The sequence below is a fragment of the Gekko japonicus genome, unplaced genomic scaffold (assembly GCF_001447785.1).
Source record: "Gekko japonicus isolate JY-2015 unplaced genomic scaffold, Gekko_japonicus_V1.1 scaffold155, whole genome shotgun sequence".
NCBI lineage: Eukaryota > Metazoa > Chordata > Lepidosauria > Squamata > Gekkonidae > Gekko > Gekko japonicus.
The window spans coordinates 216,968-235,418 of record NW_015167534.1 but is presented as its reverse complement, the minus strand read 5'-3'; the positions used below and the strand labels follow the sequence as shown (position 1 = coordinate 235,418).

The 18,451-nt window shown below is 39.6% G+C and overlaps 1 protein-coding gene across 1 annotated transcript in view; it reads left to right on the top strand.

Annotated features, from left to right (window-relative positions):
- MPDZ (multiple PDZ domain protein) overlaps window positions 1-18,451 on the top strand; it is a 113,289-nt gene that overhangs the window by 29,815 nt on the left and 65,023 nt on the right. Inside the window, exons 12-17 of the mRNA XM_015413485.1 lie at window positions 486-571; window positions 3,479-3,625; window positions 9,027-9,176; window positions 11,020-11,208; window positions 13,094-13,303; window positions 15,485-15,601. Of these exons, the coding sequence (XP_015268971.1) occupies window positions 486-571; window positions 3,479-3,625; window positions 9,027-9,176; window positions 11,020-11,208; window positions 13,094-13,303; window positions 15,485-15,601 (899 nt within the window). The remainder of the gene's footprint in view (window positions 1-485; window positions 572-3,478; window positions 3,626-9,026; window positions 9,177-11,019; window positions 11,209-13,093; window positions 13,304-15,484; window positions 15,602-18,451) is intronic.

Here is an 18,451-nt window from a genome sequence, read left to right as displayed (position 1 = left end):
AGACGGAGCTCTTCCACCAGGCCTTCGACTAGGGGCCGCCGCCGCCCCGGTTACATTACCATCATTGGGGGGGGGAAGGGCCCTAGGAAGGAAGGAAGGAAGAAACATCTGTTTAACATCTATTATGGAGGACATGGAATGCCTACCGGGGATGTCTGGTTGTGGATGTGGTTGTCATCTTCTCTGAGATTCCGGAATGGATGAATTGTAGTTGAGCATTTTAATGCATTGAGAGGGTTTTAAACTGTATAATATGTTTTAAATGTTATTAAATTATTGATGTTTTACTAGCAAGATTTCTTGCCATGTAAGCCGCCCTGAGCCCTACGGGGGAGGGTGGGATATAAATTTAATAATAAATAAATAAATAAATAAATAAAAATTATCTAAATATCAGCAACACTGTTATGAATGGTCGGTCTGTCAGTCTGTCTGTCTATCTAATCTATCTTTGTATCCCTAAACTTCTGTACTGCATTTTTCAGGTTTTCAACTATTGTCCACAGAAGAAGGAGAAGAGGCATTGCTGAACAAGTGGCAGAGGATTGTGGGGACAAATTATGAGGTTGTGGTATGTAAACTCAAGGTCTTACTGTTAATAGTTGTCTTTGTGCTTTATAGGTAAGTTTCTCTCAATTGTTTTTAAAGAACCTTGTGTTAGTCTTTTTAACGTTTAAACATCTTTTTAAAAATTATAACATATTTTAGTACGAATAGAAAATAAAATAGAGGGTTCTAGGGAAAATGATTTGTACCCCTTCAAATATTTCTGATCTGATTTAGCAAGAATATTGTGTGTAGAGTAGAGGTGTCCCAAAATGGGTGAAATGTGAGATGTCTTTATGTCACTTCATGTGGCGGTGCAAGTTGCAGTTGACTTATGGCAGCCCTGTAGGGTTTTAAAGGCAAGAGATGTTCGTTTGCCATAGCCTGCCTCTGAGTTGTGACCCTGAACTTCTTTGGTGATTTCCCTTCTGAATACTAACCAGGACTGACACTGCTTAGTTTCTGAGACCTGATGAGATCATGCTAGCCTGGGCTATCCAGAACAAGGCTTCAGTACATGTACAACATATAAATATTTAGTGGGGAGTCAAGACTCCTTGCAGCATTCCAATGTATTGAATCAAATTTACATTTGCCTCACCCTTTGCAGGGTATCTGTGAGTGATAATGAGCTGGCCCCATACCATTTTTTATGTAAGATACCACAGAGCGTACTTGAGATTCTCACTCATTATTTACATTACATGGAACGATTATTAATGGGAGATTTAATGTCAAGAGAAATCAAGTGTAAATATCACATTTCAATTATGAGCAGATGTAAGGCATATAGTATTTTAGGCCTCTTATGTGAAGTTACGGGGAAGTCTGTGACTGGGCTTCCAGATGTTTCCATTAATGCTAAAAACCAGCCACAAGGGGCCTGATTTCCATTGGGGCCACAGTGCTGGGTGTGGAATAATTTAACCCTTTGTCACCATTATGTTTCTCTGAGAGAAATTGGGCTTGATGCTGCTATTAGCCCATGTAGAGGACAAGACAGTCACCTGTACTGTCTTTATAGCTTTTTCTACCACAGCTAATAGCAACTTGTGAGCGTGGGAGGATTCCTACTTGGGAAATGCCAGAGGAATTCCTGTGTCCCAGGGCCATGTCTCCAATCTGTATCAGCCTACGCTACCTGGTTTTTTATATGAAAGGGAACTTTGGGATTGCCCGTGTAACATATAATTTGACCTTTAGACCTCTGAATTGGTATAAGGAACAATAAGGTGATGTAAACATACCAAGAACTTCAAGTTAATTTTCCTTTGTATCAAACTGATACCTACAGTCTGAATCCAAAGTGATCCCCTTTCCCAAGGTGAAAGGTGTTTAAAGAAATTGTGTGCTGGATTTCAGGCAATAATTTGAAGTCTGAGAGAGTAACATTCTTTTTACTATTTTTCACAAGAATATCATGTGCACATCAAGTATGGTTCTGTCACAAAAGGAAGTAGAGAAAAGCAAATGAGACTGACAGTGCAATTCTAAGCAGTACACCCTTCTGTGCTCAGTGAAGTCCATAAATTTAGCAGGGTGTAACTCGGCTTAGGGTGGCACTGTAAGTTTAACAATTTTATTTATAGTTTAAATATAATATTATGGATTCTGACTGTGACATTTTAATAGATTTATGAATTAAAACGAAACTACCGTTCTTTTAAAGTATCCTTTCTCACTTCATCTACTTCCATTTTGGCCATCTGCTGACAATTCATACTTCTACCTTTTTGTGGCATAGCTCAGAGTGGGAAGAACTACAGCTAAAGTACTGCAACAATACTTTTAGCTCTGATTTTTAGAAAGAAAATAGTCTGCCTTGTTAGGGAGTCTGCCCATGGTTGTTGTTAGGGCATTCAGGTTAAACAGTATTCAAAGTGAATCATGCTTTCTAGGATATCCCTTGTCCACAGTTGCTACTTTAAATGTGTGGATTGAGAACTGTATGGTTGAAATTGAAGAGGGGCAATTGATCCACTAAACTCCTTTTCTGATTCTTCACCTACACACTCAGACCTGCTCATGCCATCCAGGCCACAGTGTGCCAGAGAGTTGGTGTGTTGTCAAAATTGTCACATTCAAGGTGACTCACACTAAACAGGCAATCACATCCATTATTTAGCTATCATTTTACTTGTGATTGAACAACAAGGTATCCTATGTCTAGCTTGTGTATCTCATTTCAGAATTTATAGCAAGTCCTGTACTTGGTCCAAGATGGTCCAAGAAGCATCTTTGGTGTTATAGCCTTGAACACACCCAAAGTTCCAAAAAAGGGTATTTAAGCATAATTCAGGGGCAGGGTCATTGCTACAACTCTCTTTCACATACTACCACAGATGTTTCTCCACCTGGGAATTAGTAACCCATAGAGGATTATATTGCCAGGTGTGCGTCCTGTGTGTGCTTTACTGCTCCCAGGGGGGTGACAGCAGTGGGCAGTATTGGTGCCGAATCTGTCATCCAGGGCTTTTATGATACATCGGAGACATTTCCGTTTCAGAATACTGTATTTGTTAGCCATTGTTCCTATGGCACCCGTGGAAGCTGACTTCTGCTATAGCGGGAGGTGTGGGGCCTTTGATTGTGGCATTCGTTCCATTTATTTGTAACTCCCTCTGACTACCTTTCATCTCTGGGGCAGCTGTAGCTACCAGCATCTGTTACCCTTTGGAAAGGAGAATGGGACGTTACAGCTGGCTGCTCCCTTTCAACCTACATTGTGATTCCATCTTGTTTTGATGTGAGAAATCAATGAGAAGGGATGATGTTTGAAAGAAGGGAGCTTGTAGTTTAGGAAGCTGAGCATCTGTGGTAAAATGCTATGGTTGCTGCTTGGAAATCTACTGTTCCCTTCTATGTATGAGTGTAATTTTAAAAACAACAGATTTATAGCATTCTGCAGATTCATTATTTGTGTTCTTTCCAGGTAGCTCACGTGAACAAGTTTAGTGAAAGCAGTGGACTGGGGATAAGCTTAGAAGCAACAGTGGGACATCATTTTATCCGATCTGTTTTGCCAGAAGGACCAGTTGGACGATGCGGCAAGCTGTTTAGCGGAGATGAATTACTGGAAGTATGAAAACAATTTCTGATTTACTTCAGCTCTTTACAAGATGTTCTCCTGAGTTTTTGTGTTTATTATTTGTGCATGTAGATATTAGTGTGTCTCCACATAGGGAGCTGTTAGAGGGAAAATCTGGCTAGTGGTATAAAAGACTTAACAACAGCGGTATTTGTACAACTTCACAATAACAAACAAGAGGGTGCTATGAACTTCTGCTGTGCAAAATTCATTCCTATGAATGCAGTTTGTAAAAAAACCCACCAAAACCAAGAACAACCCACAGATCTACCCTCTTGAACAAGTTTAATTCAGTAGTATTTGAGGACGAGACATTCCCAACAGATGACAATAGTGACAAAAATTCAAACTGTGATTTAGAAATTCCTTCTTTGTATTTGTGTTACATGCTTCCTGTGCTGCAGCTGGGTCTCAGCAATGCTTCTTAGGGCACCATGTTTTCTAAAGTTGGTCTGGCTCAGGCATTGGTAGTCTCCATGCAAACCAAAATGTGTGACAATTAGGGGTTTCATTTTGCTTTAATTGATTGGGAGCTTTACTGTTCTAAAAAAGATGAAAAATGAAAATTCATGTTAATCTTGTAAGTAATTGTTTTGGCTTGAGAACTGGAGAGGTTTTTGAACTCTCTATTCATCCTCTTGTTTCATTATCTGGATCAGCAATGTGAAGCAGCACTGCCGTGGTTTTGAACTAGGGACGTGAAGCAGACAGAGGACCTCCAGACTCATCAAAGAGACTTGGGGTGATTCATAGGGCATTGACTTCAATGGGCTTAGAAGGGTATAACTCTGTTTAGGACTATGTTGTCATTGTTATACAATGTCATGTGAATACAGTCATAATTAAATTGATTATTTGTTGCCAGGGTTAGTCACCTTCTTCAATTCAAGATAGGAGGAGGATTACATGGAATATCATGCTTCATTTGGCATCAGGATGGCTTAGAATATTGCCTTTTATTTCAAAAAATGATTTTTTTAATTATATTTTTATTGAGTATATATTTCATATTTCATAAAAGTATTTCATACCCCTATATATTATACTCAATTTCATAATTTAAACAAAAAACGAGGTTACATTCCATCTGTATAACCAACAAATTAAACTTAATCCATTTTACAAAATGAATTTTTAACAATTTTTTTTTATAGTTCTCTAGAGTTGTCCAGAGGGGAAGAGTACTTTACTGATTTTACTGAGGAAACCTGCTGTGCAGCAGTTGCCTCACTACTTATTGTCATCGCTTCCCATTGCTAGTTTAAACTGAAAGTACTAATAGTCCAAATACACCAAAGTACATAAAAATCATGCGGAATATCTTCAGTGTAAAACACATAAATAAAATTACAGAGAACAGCAAATTAAGTGCAGCAACAAGGAGAAAGGTTTCAGGAATTCTCATCTATAGTCACCAAATCAAATAATCTCCCAACACATAATGTCACATTTTAATGAACTCTAAATCTGTACCATTTTTGCATTTAAACATTGTGCTAAGCATAATATATTTGTTTAACTGACTTCATTTATAGTCCACCTTTCTCACTGAGACTCGTTCAAGGTGAATTACACATAAGAAAACATTAACAATATCGGAGCAGTATAAATACAATAAACAGTGCCATAAAATGGGATTAAAATTAGAAAAGTGAACTAAACTGTATATTGCATACAGTAGTATGACACATGCAGCTGGCAGTGAACAAAACAATGAAACGAGTCATAATAGAATAGCAATGAACCAAAAAAATAGCAATGAAAGCTACCTTAAATTTTACAGGCATTGAATATAACCCTATACAAAAAGACCCAGTTGAACAGTTCTGTTCTGCACACTCTGCAGAATGATGAAAGTATGGGGGCCTTTCTGACCTATATTGAACATCTTTGATGTTTAAGCTAGACTAACAAATGGTTTATTGATTTGATTAATTGATTCTGGAAGCAGAATTTATCAATCTAATTCCAAATAAGAACAGATCCATATACGTGACTGCTGGCCTTATTTTGCTGTAGCTCTATTAGGCCTGGCAATTAAATAACATTGTACTAGGTTATCTGATACGAGGCTCATAAAGTCACCACTAGAGGGTCTTTTCACCCTCTCAATACTTTTCTGCTTTTAAGTTGTTGAAACAAACTCTGCCTTCTACTTTCTGCTGATTTGTATTTTTGTACAATTCTCAGCAATCATTTCCTGAATCAGCTGCTCCTTTTGACTATTGCAGAGTTTCATCTTTGTCACTTTGTAATCCCAGAAAGTCAAGGACTGCATAGCAAATGTAATAATGGAATGACAGAGCTTATCAGACTTGGCTACATTGTGAAATTTGTGAAGGCAAGTGAAGCCATACTGCCCTCACTTTGAAATTTCAGGCTAGGACTAGTTACACCAGAAAGGACATTGAATTCTGGCTTCCAGTAGACAATAGCTGCATTTGGATGTCTTATTATGCTATTATGGTTTTGTTGCTGGAGCACCTGCTGATTGGCAAGGGGATGAAAATGCAAACACTTTCATGCTTTTTAAGCACCCCCACCCCACCAGTCACTTTTTTGAAGGGTATGAAAAGATTTATAAAATTTGGATCCCTGTTATGACTGATCCCTTATCTTTGTTATCTTTGTTATCTTTGTTATCTTTGTTATCTTTGTTATCTTTGTTATCTTTGTTATCTTTGTTATCTTTGTTATCTTTGTTATATTGTTCTGGTTCCACTATGAACATAGGGTTGCCAAGCCCCCCCGGTTTGCCAGGGGTCCCCCGGTTTTTTGGGGGGGTTCTACCCACTGCCGGCCAGATGGCCAGTGGGGAAGCCCCGCCCCCAACACCCACAACCACCCCTCTCCCTTCTCTGTTGAGCGTTTGATAACTTATCATGGGAATTTATTCTTCAGAAAATAAAGATCTGGGAATGTGGTGAACACTTTGAAGCAATGATACGGGCAATATATAGAAAACAAACGGCAAGGGTAATTCTAAATGGCGATATGACAGCAGATATTGAAATCCAAAAAGGAACAAGGCAGGGTTGCCCACTTTCACCTTTATTATTTATATTTGCCTTGGAAACATTAAACAACATGATAAGGAGAGACCAACAAATACGTGGTCTAAAGGTACAGGGTGAGGAATTTAAAGTAATAGCATATGCAGATGACATAGTATTTATCTTGGAAGAGCCTGCAGAGACAATAAACTACCTGCTGGAACTAGTAAGGGGATTTGGAGAACAAGCTGGGTTAAAGATTAATCAGAATAAAACAAAAATAATTACTAAAAATTGCACAGCTAATCTGATAAATCAATCTAAGAACAGGAATGGAAGTAGTGAAAAAAATGAAATATTTAGGAATAATAGTTTCTAATAAAAGTACAACCCTTATAGAAGACAATTATTATAAGTTGATTGAAGAGATTAAAAGAGAGTTACATCATTGGGAAAAACTACAGATATCATTAATGGGCAGGATAGCCGCGGTCAAAATGAATGTGTTACCTAAATATCTATTTTTAGTACAGAATCTTCCGGTACTAAGAAATCAGCAATTTTTTCTAGATTTAGAGAAAGTCATCAAGAAATTTATCTGGTATCCCAAAAGAGCTAGAATTAAGCTAACAACCCTACAGGATAGAAAGGAAAGAGGAGGGTTTGGACTCCCAGATTGGAGGTTATACTATCAGGCAGCGGCGTTAAGTTGGGTTAAGGATTGGATTCGGTTTATTAACATTAGGAACTTGAAACTTGAAGGGCACGACCTAAGAATGGGATGGCACGCCTACTTATGGTACAGGAAGGATAAAATACACTATAACTTTAAACATCACATACTAAGAGGCGCGCTAATCCGGGTATGGAATGAGATTAAAGGAAAACAATATGAAAGGACACCAAGATGGGTGTCACCGCTAGAGGCCTTCATTACACCAACACTTCTAGACCCTTGGGATAGAGAAAGCTACGACACCCTCCTAGATAAAAATAATAATCTTAAATCCAGAGAGGCGCTACTGTCCCAGAACAAAATAGAACTATCTTGGTGGGAGACACTCCAACTACAGTCCATATATGCCAAAGATCTAAAAGTAGGGTTTGAGGATGGCAAACTCCAGTTAGACAGAATATGGGCATCAAACAGCGATAAAATGATTCAAAAATTGTATAAATGGTTATTGGAAGATCGGGTACAAGAGGGGGCTACCAATACAATGAAAGCTTGGTGTAAGGATGTAGGGCATGAAATAAATATAGAGGATTGGAGGAAAACTTGGAAGTCAATAAAACTAATGAGAAGTACCAATTACAAAGCAAACATATACAAGATACTCCATAGATGGTACTGGTCGCGGATAAAATAGCCAAGTGTAACTCGGCACTTTCCAAGAATTGTTGGAAGTGTGATAACAACGTGGGTACCTTCATTCATATGTGTTGGAGGTGTCCAAAGGTGCAGGATTTTTGGAAAATGATTCAGAATATAATTTGGAGAATGATAAATATAAAAATTCAGCTAACTCCGGAAACGATGTTGTTAAACATGATATCAGATTCCTACAGGTGGAAAGATAAATATATGATTGTGATAATTCTTACTACAGCAAGAATTTTGCTAGCTAAATTTTGGAAACAGGATTATATCCCGAAGAAAGAAGACTTAATGTGTAAACTATTGGAAATGGCAGAAATAGATAAGTTAAGCTTAATGCTTAAAGGGAAGGACGATAAAGTATTTGCGGAAAGATGGATGCGTTTTTATGTATGGTTTGAACATGATGGATAAGACTCCGAAAGGATTATGAGGATATTTGTATGATATGCTTGTTATCTTTTATGAAAAATGAAAATAAATGATTAAGAGAGAGAGAGGGGTGGCTGCCTTTAAGTTCATGGAACCCGCGTTTCCTCCCAAGCCCGATCTCCACTTGAGATCAGGCTTGCAGGGAAATGCCAGCTCCGTGCACTTAAAAGGGAAACGCCGGCTCCTTGTACTTAAAAGGGAAACGCTGGCTCCTTTAAGTGCAGGAAACTGGCGTTTCTGGAGATTGGGCACGCGGGGGGGGCAGGGGGCAGCGAACGTCCCCAACATGATGTCATCACGTCAGCGATGCCCTGCCCCCTCCAGGAACGCCCCCAAAGTCCCCCGCTGGGGGCAGAAGATGGACTTGGCAACCCTATATGAATATGCGTGGTATGTTATGCATCCCATTGACAGAAATGTATACATGTATATATTCAGAATCTGAACTTTATTTTAACATATTCATTTTGCTTCAGATTATTATAGGGCTTTATTCAGAAAAAAGCTAAATCCTGGGATTACAGTGTGCTTTCCTTAAAAAGTATTTTTCCTTTTTGTCTCTATTAAATATTTTGTTCTCTGTCAACAGGTAAATGGAATATCTTTGCTTGGAGAAAATCACAAGAATGTTGTAAATATTTTAAAAGAACTTCCCATCAAGGTAGTAATGGTGTGTTGCCGTGCAGCTGCTCCACCTATTAGTCAGTCCATATTGGATGAATCACAGATGACAGAGCAGGTAATATAATATAAAAACATGTGTTGGTGTGTGAAGGGGTGCTGTCCCTGTTCTGTAGATTGGCCTTTTGGGGCCAAACATGGAGTGAGCAATTGGAAGGGAACAGGTAAAAGAAAGGCCTGTTCCGCCTTAACTTCCCTTTCTAGCTGGTATGTACTATCCGAAAGCCATTCCAAGCACTCATTCTGTGCTGTGGCTTCACCTGCCCTTATGCCCCAACAAGGGCAGAATTGCCTCAACTCATTCTAAAACAGATGGAGTCACAGGCTATGTGCCTTGGCTGTATTTCTTCTTGGCTGCTTCTCCTGGGGGAATGTGGTAACTTACAGTAACGATATAGTGAGAAGATACTGTGATAAGCCTTTTGCTCACAAGTTAGCTGTAGTCTTGTGACTTCCTCACAATTGCAGAGTGAACTTTACAAATGCAAACAACGAAGAATCTTGTCTCTGTTCTTCTAACAGTTATGTCACCCTTTGGGTTATATTGGTAGACATACTGGTGTGGATATCAGTAATCTTATTTCTCGGTTACAGCAAAAGATTCATTTGTTATTAAATTGTTGAACATCAGTGGTAGCTGTCTGGGTGTGGTGGAGTGCAGGAAGTGGTTTGTGTTACTGAATATCTCCCATTCTGTTTGGTTGTCTCAGCAGCCATTGCTGCTTGATGTATGCCATTTTAGAGCTTAAAACCTTGCTGCAATTTAAGAGTTAATTCCATTTATACAGGATTACTACAGTAACTGCAGTAGGGTATTTAAAAAAAGAAATGGTGGGAATGTAGACATCTTTGATGCAGGGAAAAATAGGATCAGGAAAAAAATCAGATAAATAGAGTTTGACTTTTATAAAGAGCAAGTCCAGACTCAAGCACCATCTGGAGTCTTACACCGGCTTGAATTTGGAATGCCTGGTTTAAATCCCTACTTTAGATTCACAGGGTGGATTCAGTCAAACTACTGTGGTTATGTTAGATCTACCCAAACTCTTGGGTAGGCCCAGCAGGATCCCCCCCCCCTTTGAATGCCAGATCCTTCCATGCAACATCACAAACTGCTTTCAAAGCCAACTTCTATTTCAAAACAGTTTTGTTACACAGCTTGGGAGAATGGCATTGAAGAAATTCAAGTAAAAGAAGGGCACACTGAACTGTGTCTAGGGTTGTTTTTTTTTGTGAGGACAAGCAAGCTAGAAATTGTCTGGCATTTTGTGAAGCAGCACTGCTGTGCAAACAGTAAAGCCTAATGAATTTGATTGCTGCAAAATACTATGGTTATAAATATCTAATTGAAAATAAAATAAAAATTTACATATGTGTCTTCAGAGATTTGGAATGCAGATGTGATTGGAAGTACAAAAACAGAACAAAACATCCTTCTGCTTCTTTTTCTCCACATATCTTTATGACATTTGAAAAGGAACTTGTTCATTCTCCTTCCTCTCCCCCACCCCCACTCCTTATTAGTCTATCCGTACAATGCAAGCTTGTGTAGTTGATCACTTCAGATGCTAGAAAATGTGCAGGGAAGTCAGAACTGGCTTCCTGGTCTGCCACTGTTCAATACTCAGATCCACATTTAGTCTGCAGTACTCTTTGTGTGCGCGCACAAACATGTTTTATTTGAAAATGTATCTTCGACGTAGATGTTCTGGATGGAGTAGTGGTATGTGATACTTTGACTCACAGAATTTATAACTTGGTAACACATTGCTATATCTTTATATTGTATCAGCCTCTTTTCTAAGAATACTGTATTCATTGTAAATAATGTATGGAAGTACAATTCTTACATATTTATTTACATATTGATTTCTTACATATTTTTTGTAATCTTTTTCCAGTCTCATATAGATCTTGGTGGACTACTTGGTTCTTCAGAGACAGATGATGCTGATTTGGAAATGGCTAACATAGGACAGAACACTGATGATGTTCAGGGATCTTCTTTGGCAATGTGGGAAACAGAAATACAGCAAATTGAGCTAGAAAAAGGGAGCATGGGACTTGGCTTTAGCATATTGGATTACCAGGTCATTTTTGAATTCTTTGTTTCACAGAAAGGAAATAGCTACTTCAATGTATTTTGTCTCCCCTTAAATAAGATTTGGAGGCAATGTAAGCATCAGACCTTATTATCAAAACTAATTTTTGTTCCTTCATTCCAAATTGATTATCTCATATCATAGATAATAAGAATAATTGTGCCTATAGAAGGTCAGATATAAACCGCATTAACATCCCAGGCATTTGATAGTATACTTTTCAGTAATCACCTAATAATAGCATATCACTTGGAAAGATGACTATACTGAAGAGCATAGCATAAATTACTACAGATGCCATGGTAGTTTTCAGTGTTTAATATCTAATGAGGCTGAATTAATCTTCTTGATACTAGTATCTCATACGCTTCTAATGTCTGATTCTGTCCAACTTGATTTCCATTAAGGTGGGGCAAGGAGGGTGGCTGGTAGCTAGATGGGCTTTTCCACTTCCTTGACTTACCCCTGTTTTCTTGGCAGTCAGTCCACAAGCATTGGAATCAGTCTGGACATGGTTATTCCACACGTCTGCCCTCCCTCTGCATTTTAACAGTTGTTGAGTCAGTTTATTTTCATATGCATGTGCCTTAAATAATCAGGATTTTCAAGGGGCCATCCTTTTGTCATTGGCGGTGTCACAGCACTCCCTCCTTTTTATTTTTTGCACGTGCTCTTATTGATAAAAAAGGCACTATAATAGCGATATATTGGTATACTTTCTAGTGGTGGATTCTTCAGGTTCTCTGAATTCTCAGCTTTCATTCAAAAAGTGTCTAGCCACTTCTCTTGCTAAGATATACCTTTTTTCTTATATCTCCACAAGGGAAGTAGAAACTTACTTTTTAAAAATGAAAACTGGGAATTCAGAGAACCTGATGAATTTCTCATTACAACACTTTATTATTATTGATATTTTAGTACCATTTAGCAAAAAAAATGAAACTGCTTTTCTTCAGTGGGAAGGAGAGGGAGTAGTTTGACAGTGATGACCATCTAATAATTTAAAGTAGGCTGGAGGTGGGTGGGAATGTGTGGGACGAAGAAAATCACAGAGTTATTATGCACAAGGGAAAAGGTGACTCAAAAATCAGCTCCCAGGAAAAGTTTGGGGTAAAAGTTATCTCAAAAAAATTGGGAAAACAACAATAACAACAGCAACAAAAAACTAAAGGCACAAAAAAGCATGCAGAAGTCAGGAGATAAGCTGAAGCAGTGTGGGGCTAGAACCGATGAGGGGAAAATCCCATATTGAAAAACCTGATGTGTAAACTCTTGGTTCAGGCTGCATTACTTATTATGGTCAAGTGGAGTGTTTTAACCTAGATCACAGGTTTCTAAAAAGGGCTTTGTAGTACTTAAACTCATAAACGGAAGGTTTTTGCCTGTAATCAGTAAATTGTATCTCAGATGTACTTGAAGTACTTTTCCATAAGTGTTTTAAAACTTAAACTACATTATATTCTTGCTATTTTTTTCAGTGTTATATTTGGGTATGATCAAGTATTAATTATAGGGAGGCACTTATCACGAGTAGCCATTCAGCTGATCACTGCCTGGAATTGCCAGTCTTTTAGCATACATGAACACTTCCATATGCCTGAGTAGAATGAGAAAGAAAAAATGCTTCTTATTATATGGCACAGTGCCTTTTGTAGCTGAAGTTGTGCTTTCTTGTGCGCATAGGAGCTCCATGCAAGAATGGATTAACATTAGTGTTTGGAGCAAACCCATGCTTGCCTTGAAATAAAATGTCTGGTAAAGATCTTAAACACTGTCTTTCATGAGGAAGCTTTACTCATAGTTTGTTTATTTATTTTAAATTGTTTGAACTCATAAAATTGGTTTTCTCCTCCTTTTCCCCTTATTTAATAAGGACCCAGTGGACCCTGCCAACACAGTGATTGTGATCCGCTCCCTTGTCCCTGGGGGAGTTGCTGAACAGGATGGCCGGCTCCTTCCAGGAGACAGGCTCATGTTTGTCAATGACATCAACTTGGAAAACGGCAGCCTGGAGGAAGCTGTGCAAGCACTGAAAGGAGCACCCATGGGGACAGTTAGAATAGGAGTCGCTAAGCCACTGCCCGTAAGGATGTTAGCTTTATGTGCTTTATGTTTGAACTGTGTATGTGCAGCCAACTTATGGCAACCCATCTTGGGGTTTTCAAGGCAAGATACTAACAGAGATGGTTTGCCATTGCCTACCTCTCTGTAACGACCGTGGACTTCCTTGGTGGTCTCCCATCCAAATACTAACTGGGGGCAACTAGGGGCTTAGCTCCCAAGAGCTGATGAAATTAGACTAGCCTGTGCCATCGAAGTCAGGGCTGTGTGAAGGTGATGTGAAGATCTGTCTGTGATGTGTCATTACTTACTGAAACATGTGCCAGTCACTTCTTGATGCCGCAGTTTCAACTAATGAACATGCATTTGTGACCCAATCCCCACTGCCTCTAATTTGCAAAAATATCTGCTTGAGATTTATGGAAACAGTGCTGTCATTCAATAGCATATTGGTCTGGCTTGGGAATAGCCTTCATTGGGCATGATAATGTTAAGGTATACTCCCCCCCAAAAAAGAAAGAAAGAAAGAAAACCAACCCTTGGGGAGAAACACTGGTCCCCCCCCCCCATTTTTGTTTTGCTTCCCTTAGCCTCTCTAGTGTCCTGCATATTAAAAATACTGATTTGGCCAAGAGATGCAGCCTTTCTGAAAACTCTGAGACCATGTGAAAAGTTTTCCCCACCCAGAAAACTAAACAGGAAATTTGTGGAAAAATTGAAATATGAACTTAGCAATAGTCTCTCCTTTTTAGCCTGTATTACCCAGAAACAGAATACACTTGTATTTTGAAAGAGCCCATAAAATAAACATTGTTGCTACTAAGCTGTGATACATAATCAGTAGTTTTTTAAAAAGCTGAAGATGCTGTGAGAGTGGCATTGACTCCCACACTACATGGATCTGCATACATTTCTTTGTTCCAGTGATGGCACATTCCTAGATTGCCCTCCTAAACGATTTACCCAATTTACCTGCCCCCCCCAACTTGCCAGTTCTTCAAACCTCTGTTTAGTTCAGACACAATACCTTTCAAATTGGTGGTTTTCAACCATGAGTTAGGTCCCTCACTTTGGTTGCAAGCTCCTCAAGAGTCAGCATTTTTTGCAACTTTTTGAAAAAACTAGCTGCTAGTACTCATACATAGAGGGCAAGGGCACCATAGCTGTTGCTTCTTTTTGTGCACATGTTGAGAGGAACAGCAAGATGGTGAGATGGAGAGGATTCCTCCAGGGATCTGACCCTTGCCTTGTTCTTCACTAAGGTACACCTGCTGGTGTCATCTCTCCCTGGTGTTTCCTGTCCCTGGGTTTATGGGGCTGCTGCCCATAGTCCTGGCCTTGACATTGGTGAGATCATAATTCTGGCTCCTTGTTTTCCTGTCACATGGCTCTGTTATCATATACTTGCATCTGCTCTAGAAAGGCTGAAGGCTGCTGTTTTATATCAGCCCATGTTCCACATTTTATGGCATTCCTATTGGCTTCTTTATTTATTTATTTATGCAAAATATTGCTGTCAAGATAATGGAAACAAGGATTATGCTTGACCAAATATTTTCCTGCTTGATCAGGTTTATGTTGAAAATGGCAATGATGGGGTAATAAGCAGTTTATAGCAGGTTTATAAAAACGTCTGTTTAGATAACTCTCTCAGTGGCTTACAGTTAGATCCACAATCCTGTTAGGTAGAACTATTTATAATTAAGCTGGTTTATACTTCATCTTAGAGGTAAGTGCAAATGATTTCGGTGGAAATTACTTCCAAGCAGTTGTTTTTAGGGCCTGGGAATAAATGGGATTGAATTCACTGGGGCGAAATATGGTTAATTCCAGTTTGTTTGTTTGTTTTTTTAAAAGGTTTATTAGACATGTAGGGAATTAGGGAAATTATTTTTAAAAAGCAGATATTCATCAGCAGGGCTAGAAAAAAAATCAGTATTTGTGATGCCAGCATTGGTAGTAAAGGTATCACTTGTGTAGGACTAAAAACATTTCAAAATCCTGGGCACCAGTATATAATTTCCCACTGTTTCCCCCCCCCCCCGCCTTGTAAATTATCACCTATGCCTATAAGATCATTTCCAGTGATCTGTCCTCTGAGCTTCACAAATCATTCTACTTTCTAAGATTCCCTCAACATTACTCACTTTGCATGTCTGAATATTGGCCATCCTCCGACTCAAGAGCTTCATTCTTTCTGCAGCTTTCACCAGAAGAGGGCTATGTTTCTGCTAAGGAAGATTCCTTTTTCTGCACTGCCCAGTCCTTTGAGGAGGAAGGGCCAGCTGATTCAGCCCTCTTCCATGCTGAGCTGGCTCTGGTTAGTGGCCCCTTCCTTACCATGATAACGTGTGCAAACCTTTGAAATCTGTGTCTTCGTATTGATCAGCCTTTTGTCTACAATCAACTTGGGAACAGTCTTCATGCTGTAATGTTAAGATGTATTTAAAAAAGTTAAACATTTAAGATCGTGACTTAGTGGGACAAGAAGCCGATAACCGAACATTTCCTTGTATATTAAAAATGGACACTAGAGCTAGTAGCATTTTATCAATAGTAAATCTAGAGTAATACTTCAGAATAGATTTCCAAAGCTAAGATAAATGCATGTTGCCCAATTTTGATAAACCTGTTTCTATGTACAAAAAGCAAATTTAGGTTTTAGTACTGTTAGAGTATACTTCTATACTCGCTTGTCTATATTTCTGAGGAAACAAGCACAGCTTTTGACTGTCAATCATCTGCAAGGGAATGCATATCACAGTACACAGGCTTTCTGTTTTTCTCCAATATTTTTTGTTCAGTTATGCTCTGTTGCAGGTATGAAACACTGTATAGTTCTTCTAGAAGCTAGATTTTCTTTTTAGTAACACAGCTGTAATGAATTACATGGGACATCATCCAGCCTGAGATTTCATTGGAGAAGCTGTGGACTTGTACCCTGTGGTACCATTTAATTTGTGTTATTATCTTCCAGAAGATCAGAGGTCATTTCGGGGGGGAACGCGGGGGAACGCAGTTCCCCCAGGTGAGGTACGGGGGGCGGGGCACATGACGAAGCCCCGCCCCCTGCTTCCGGCCGCCCCGCTTCCGGCCCTCATTCAGCCAAGAGGAGGCAGGAGAAGAGGGAGGGTAAGTTGCTTCCTCCCTGCCTCTCCCCACCCCTGCCTGCCTGGGGCCAAGGAGGGCCTTTGCGGGGCTTCCTTGCACTCCCGCCGGCCTTGCAGGTCCACCGCCGGGCCCCTCATGGGGCTTGCTGCCGGCGGCGGCCGGGACTGTTGGGGGCGGGGTGTGTGGCCTTATGACACACTTCCGGTGATGTCAGGGGATGTGGCCTTATGACACACTTCCGGTGATGTCAGGGGGTGTGGCATATGCTAATGAATTATGCTAATGAGTTCCCCTAGCTCTTTTTCTACGAAATGACCCCTGCAGAAGATATTTGTTTTTATCCGTCACTAGTAGATCAATGTTTGAGAATGGTAAAGTAGGATAAAACACCTTCTCTTTCTATTTCTGCAAAAGTACTTGATGCTACAAAAGTACTTAATATGGCAGATAACTACTTCCTGTACTGAAAATAAGAAAACACACAATTAACAAATTACAATTACAAGTAAACATGTTTTTGTAACCAATAGCTAGACACACACAAAAGCTGAAAGACGGTCCAGATCCAGATACTAAACACATTACAGGGAACTCTGTATGATCAGTTGAGAAAATAAGTAATGCTTATAAGACAGTATGTATCCAGAATAGTAATTGCAAACCAGAAATTACAAACTGTGACAGTATTGATCATAAGTGATATACTGTTAAGTTTTTTAATGCATTATTCAAAATTCCTCAGCTAAATTCATCTTTCTCATTAGTATTCCAATTACATCACTTCAGTCATATTTTTATACGGGCTCTGTGAGGTATGGTTCATATTTTTAAGTAATACAAGAATTGTTTCCAATTTCTGCTTCTCATGGTGTTCCAAAGTACTATAGGAATCAATCACATTGCTCAAGTCTTGGAAAAATGCTAGAATTTGAAGAAATTATTAGTCTGCTAGATAAACCAATGGTCTAACTCTATAGAAGGTACCTTCACACACACACAAACAAACAAACACACACACATATGGCAGCTGATTCAGTTACTTCTATGCCAGCATCATTGTTCCCCATTGAACATTGATCCTTTAAAGTGCCGTTAAGCAGTGTTGCACAGCCAGCCCCATTTCCCTTTAACTTCTGAGGAATCTCTACACTAGACACTATCTGCATGTTTTAAAACATTTTGTACAATTGTAGGGTTAGAAATACCATTTAGAAAACATGAGAGCTGTGTTTCTCAGGAAAGCAAACTCTGTACAATACTTGTACAGCAAGTGGAGCCTAGAATAAGTATAGGTCTGTTTATAGACAGCTTAATCTGACTGGATTGACCATAGATACAAATGACCCGAAAATTCTTCTCCAATTGAGTGGAAGCAGCTTGGTCATGTTACTGTGTTGTTACTCTATGTCCATTCATGTAAAAAAAAAAAAAGCAAAACAAACAAACTTGCACTGGAGAACTGGTGGATTGTGCCCAATGGCATGATTCATGCTTTGTTTATACATGTTTTACTGGCCATATATTATTGGATTTTATTCAAGTGGTTTAATGGGCGCAATGCTGGGAAACAATAAATATGTAGGTACTGTGTGGGGACATATGCAGAAAGTGGTTAAATACAATTAATCATATCAAATACAGTTTAGTAAATTAGCCATAAATGGAAGTTCAGCCATTGTGTTAAATAATATAATATAACAAGTGGGGGACCCGTGATACTCGCGGGAGAGGGGAACCTCCACACCTATGAGGAAGAGGAGGAAGCAGCAGGAGGAGGGAAGTTCCCCCCCTATCCCGCCGGATCCCCTATCCCGCCGGTTCCCCGTCTCCTCCACCTCTCCTCCACCCCCTGGCTTGATCTTCCCCTCCCCCTGCCCTGGAGCACCCCCCCTCCGGAGGCCAGGTCTACCAACCCCTTTCCATTGCAGGGGTAGACCAGGCCTCCGAAGGAGTCCAGGTCTACCAACCCCTTTCCATTGCAGGGGTAGACCTGGCCTCTGGAGGAGTCCAGGTCTACCAACCCCTTCAAATTGCAGGGGTAGACCTGGGCTCCCCCGGA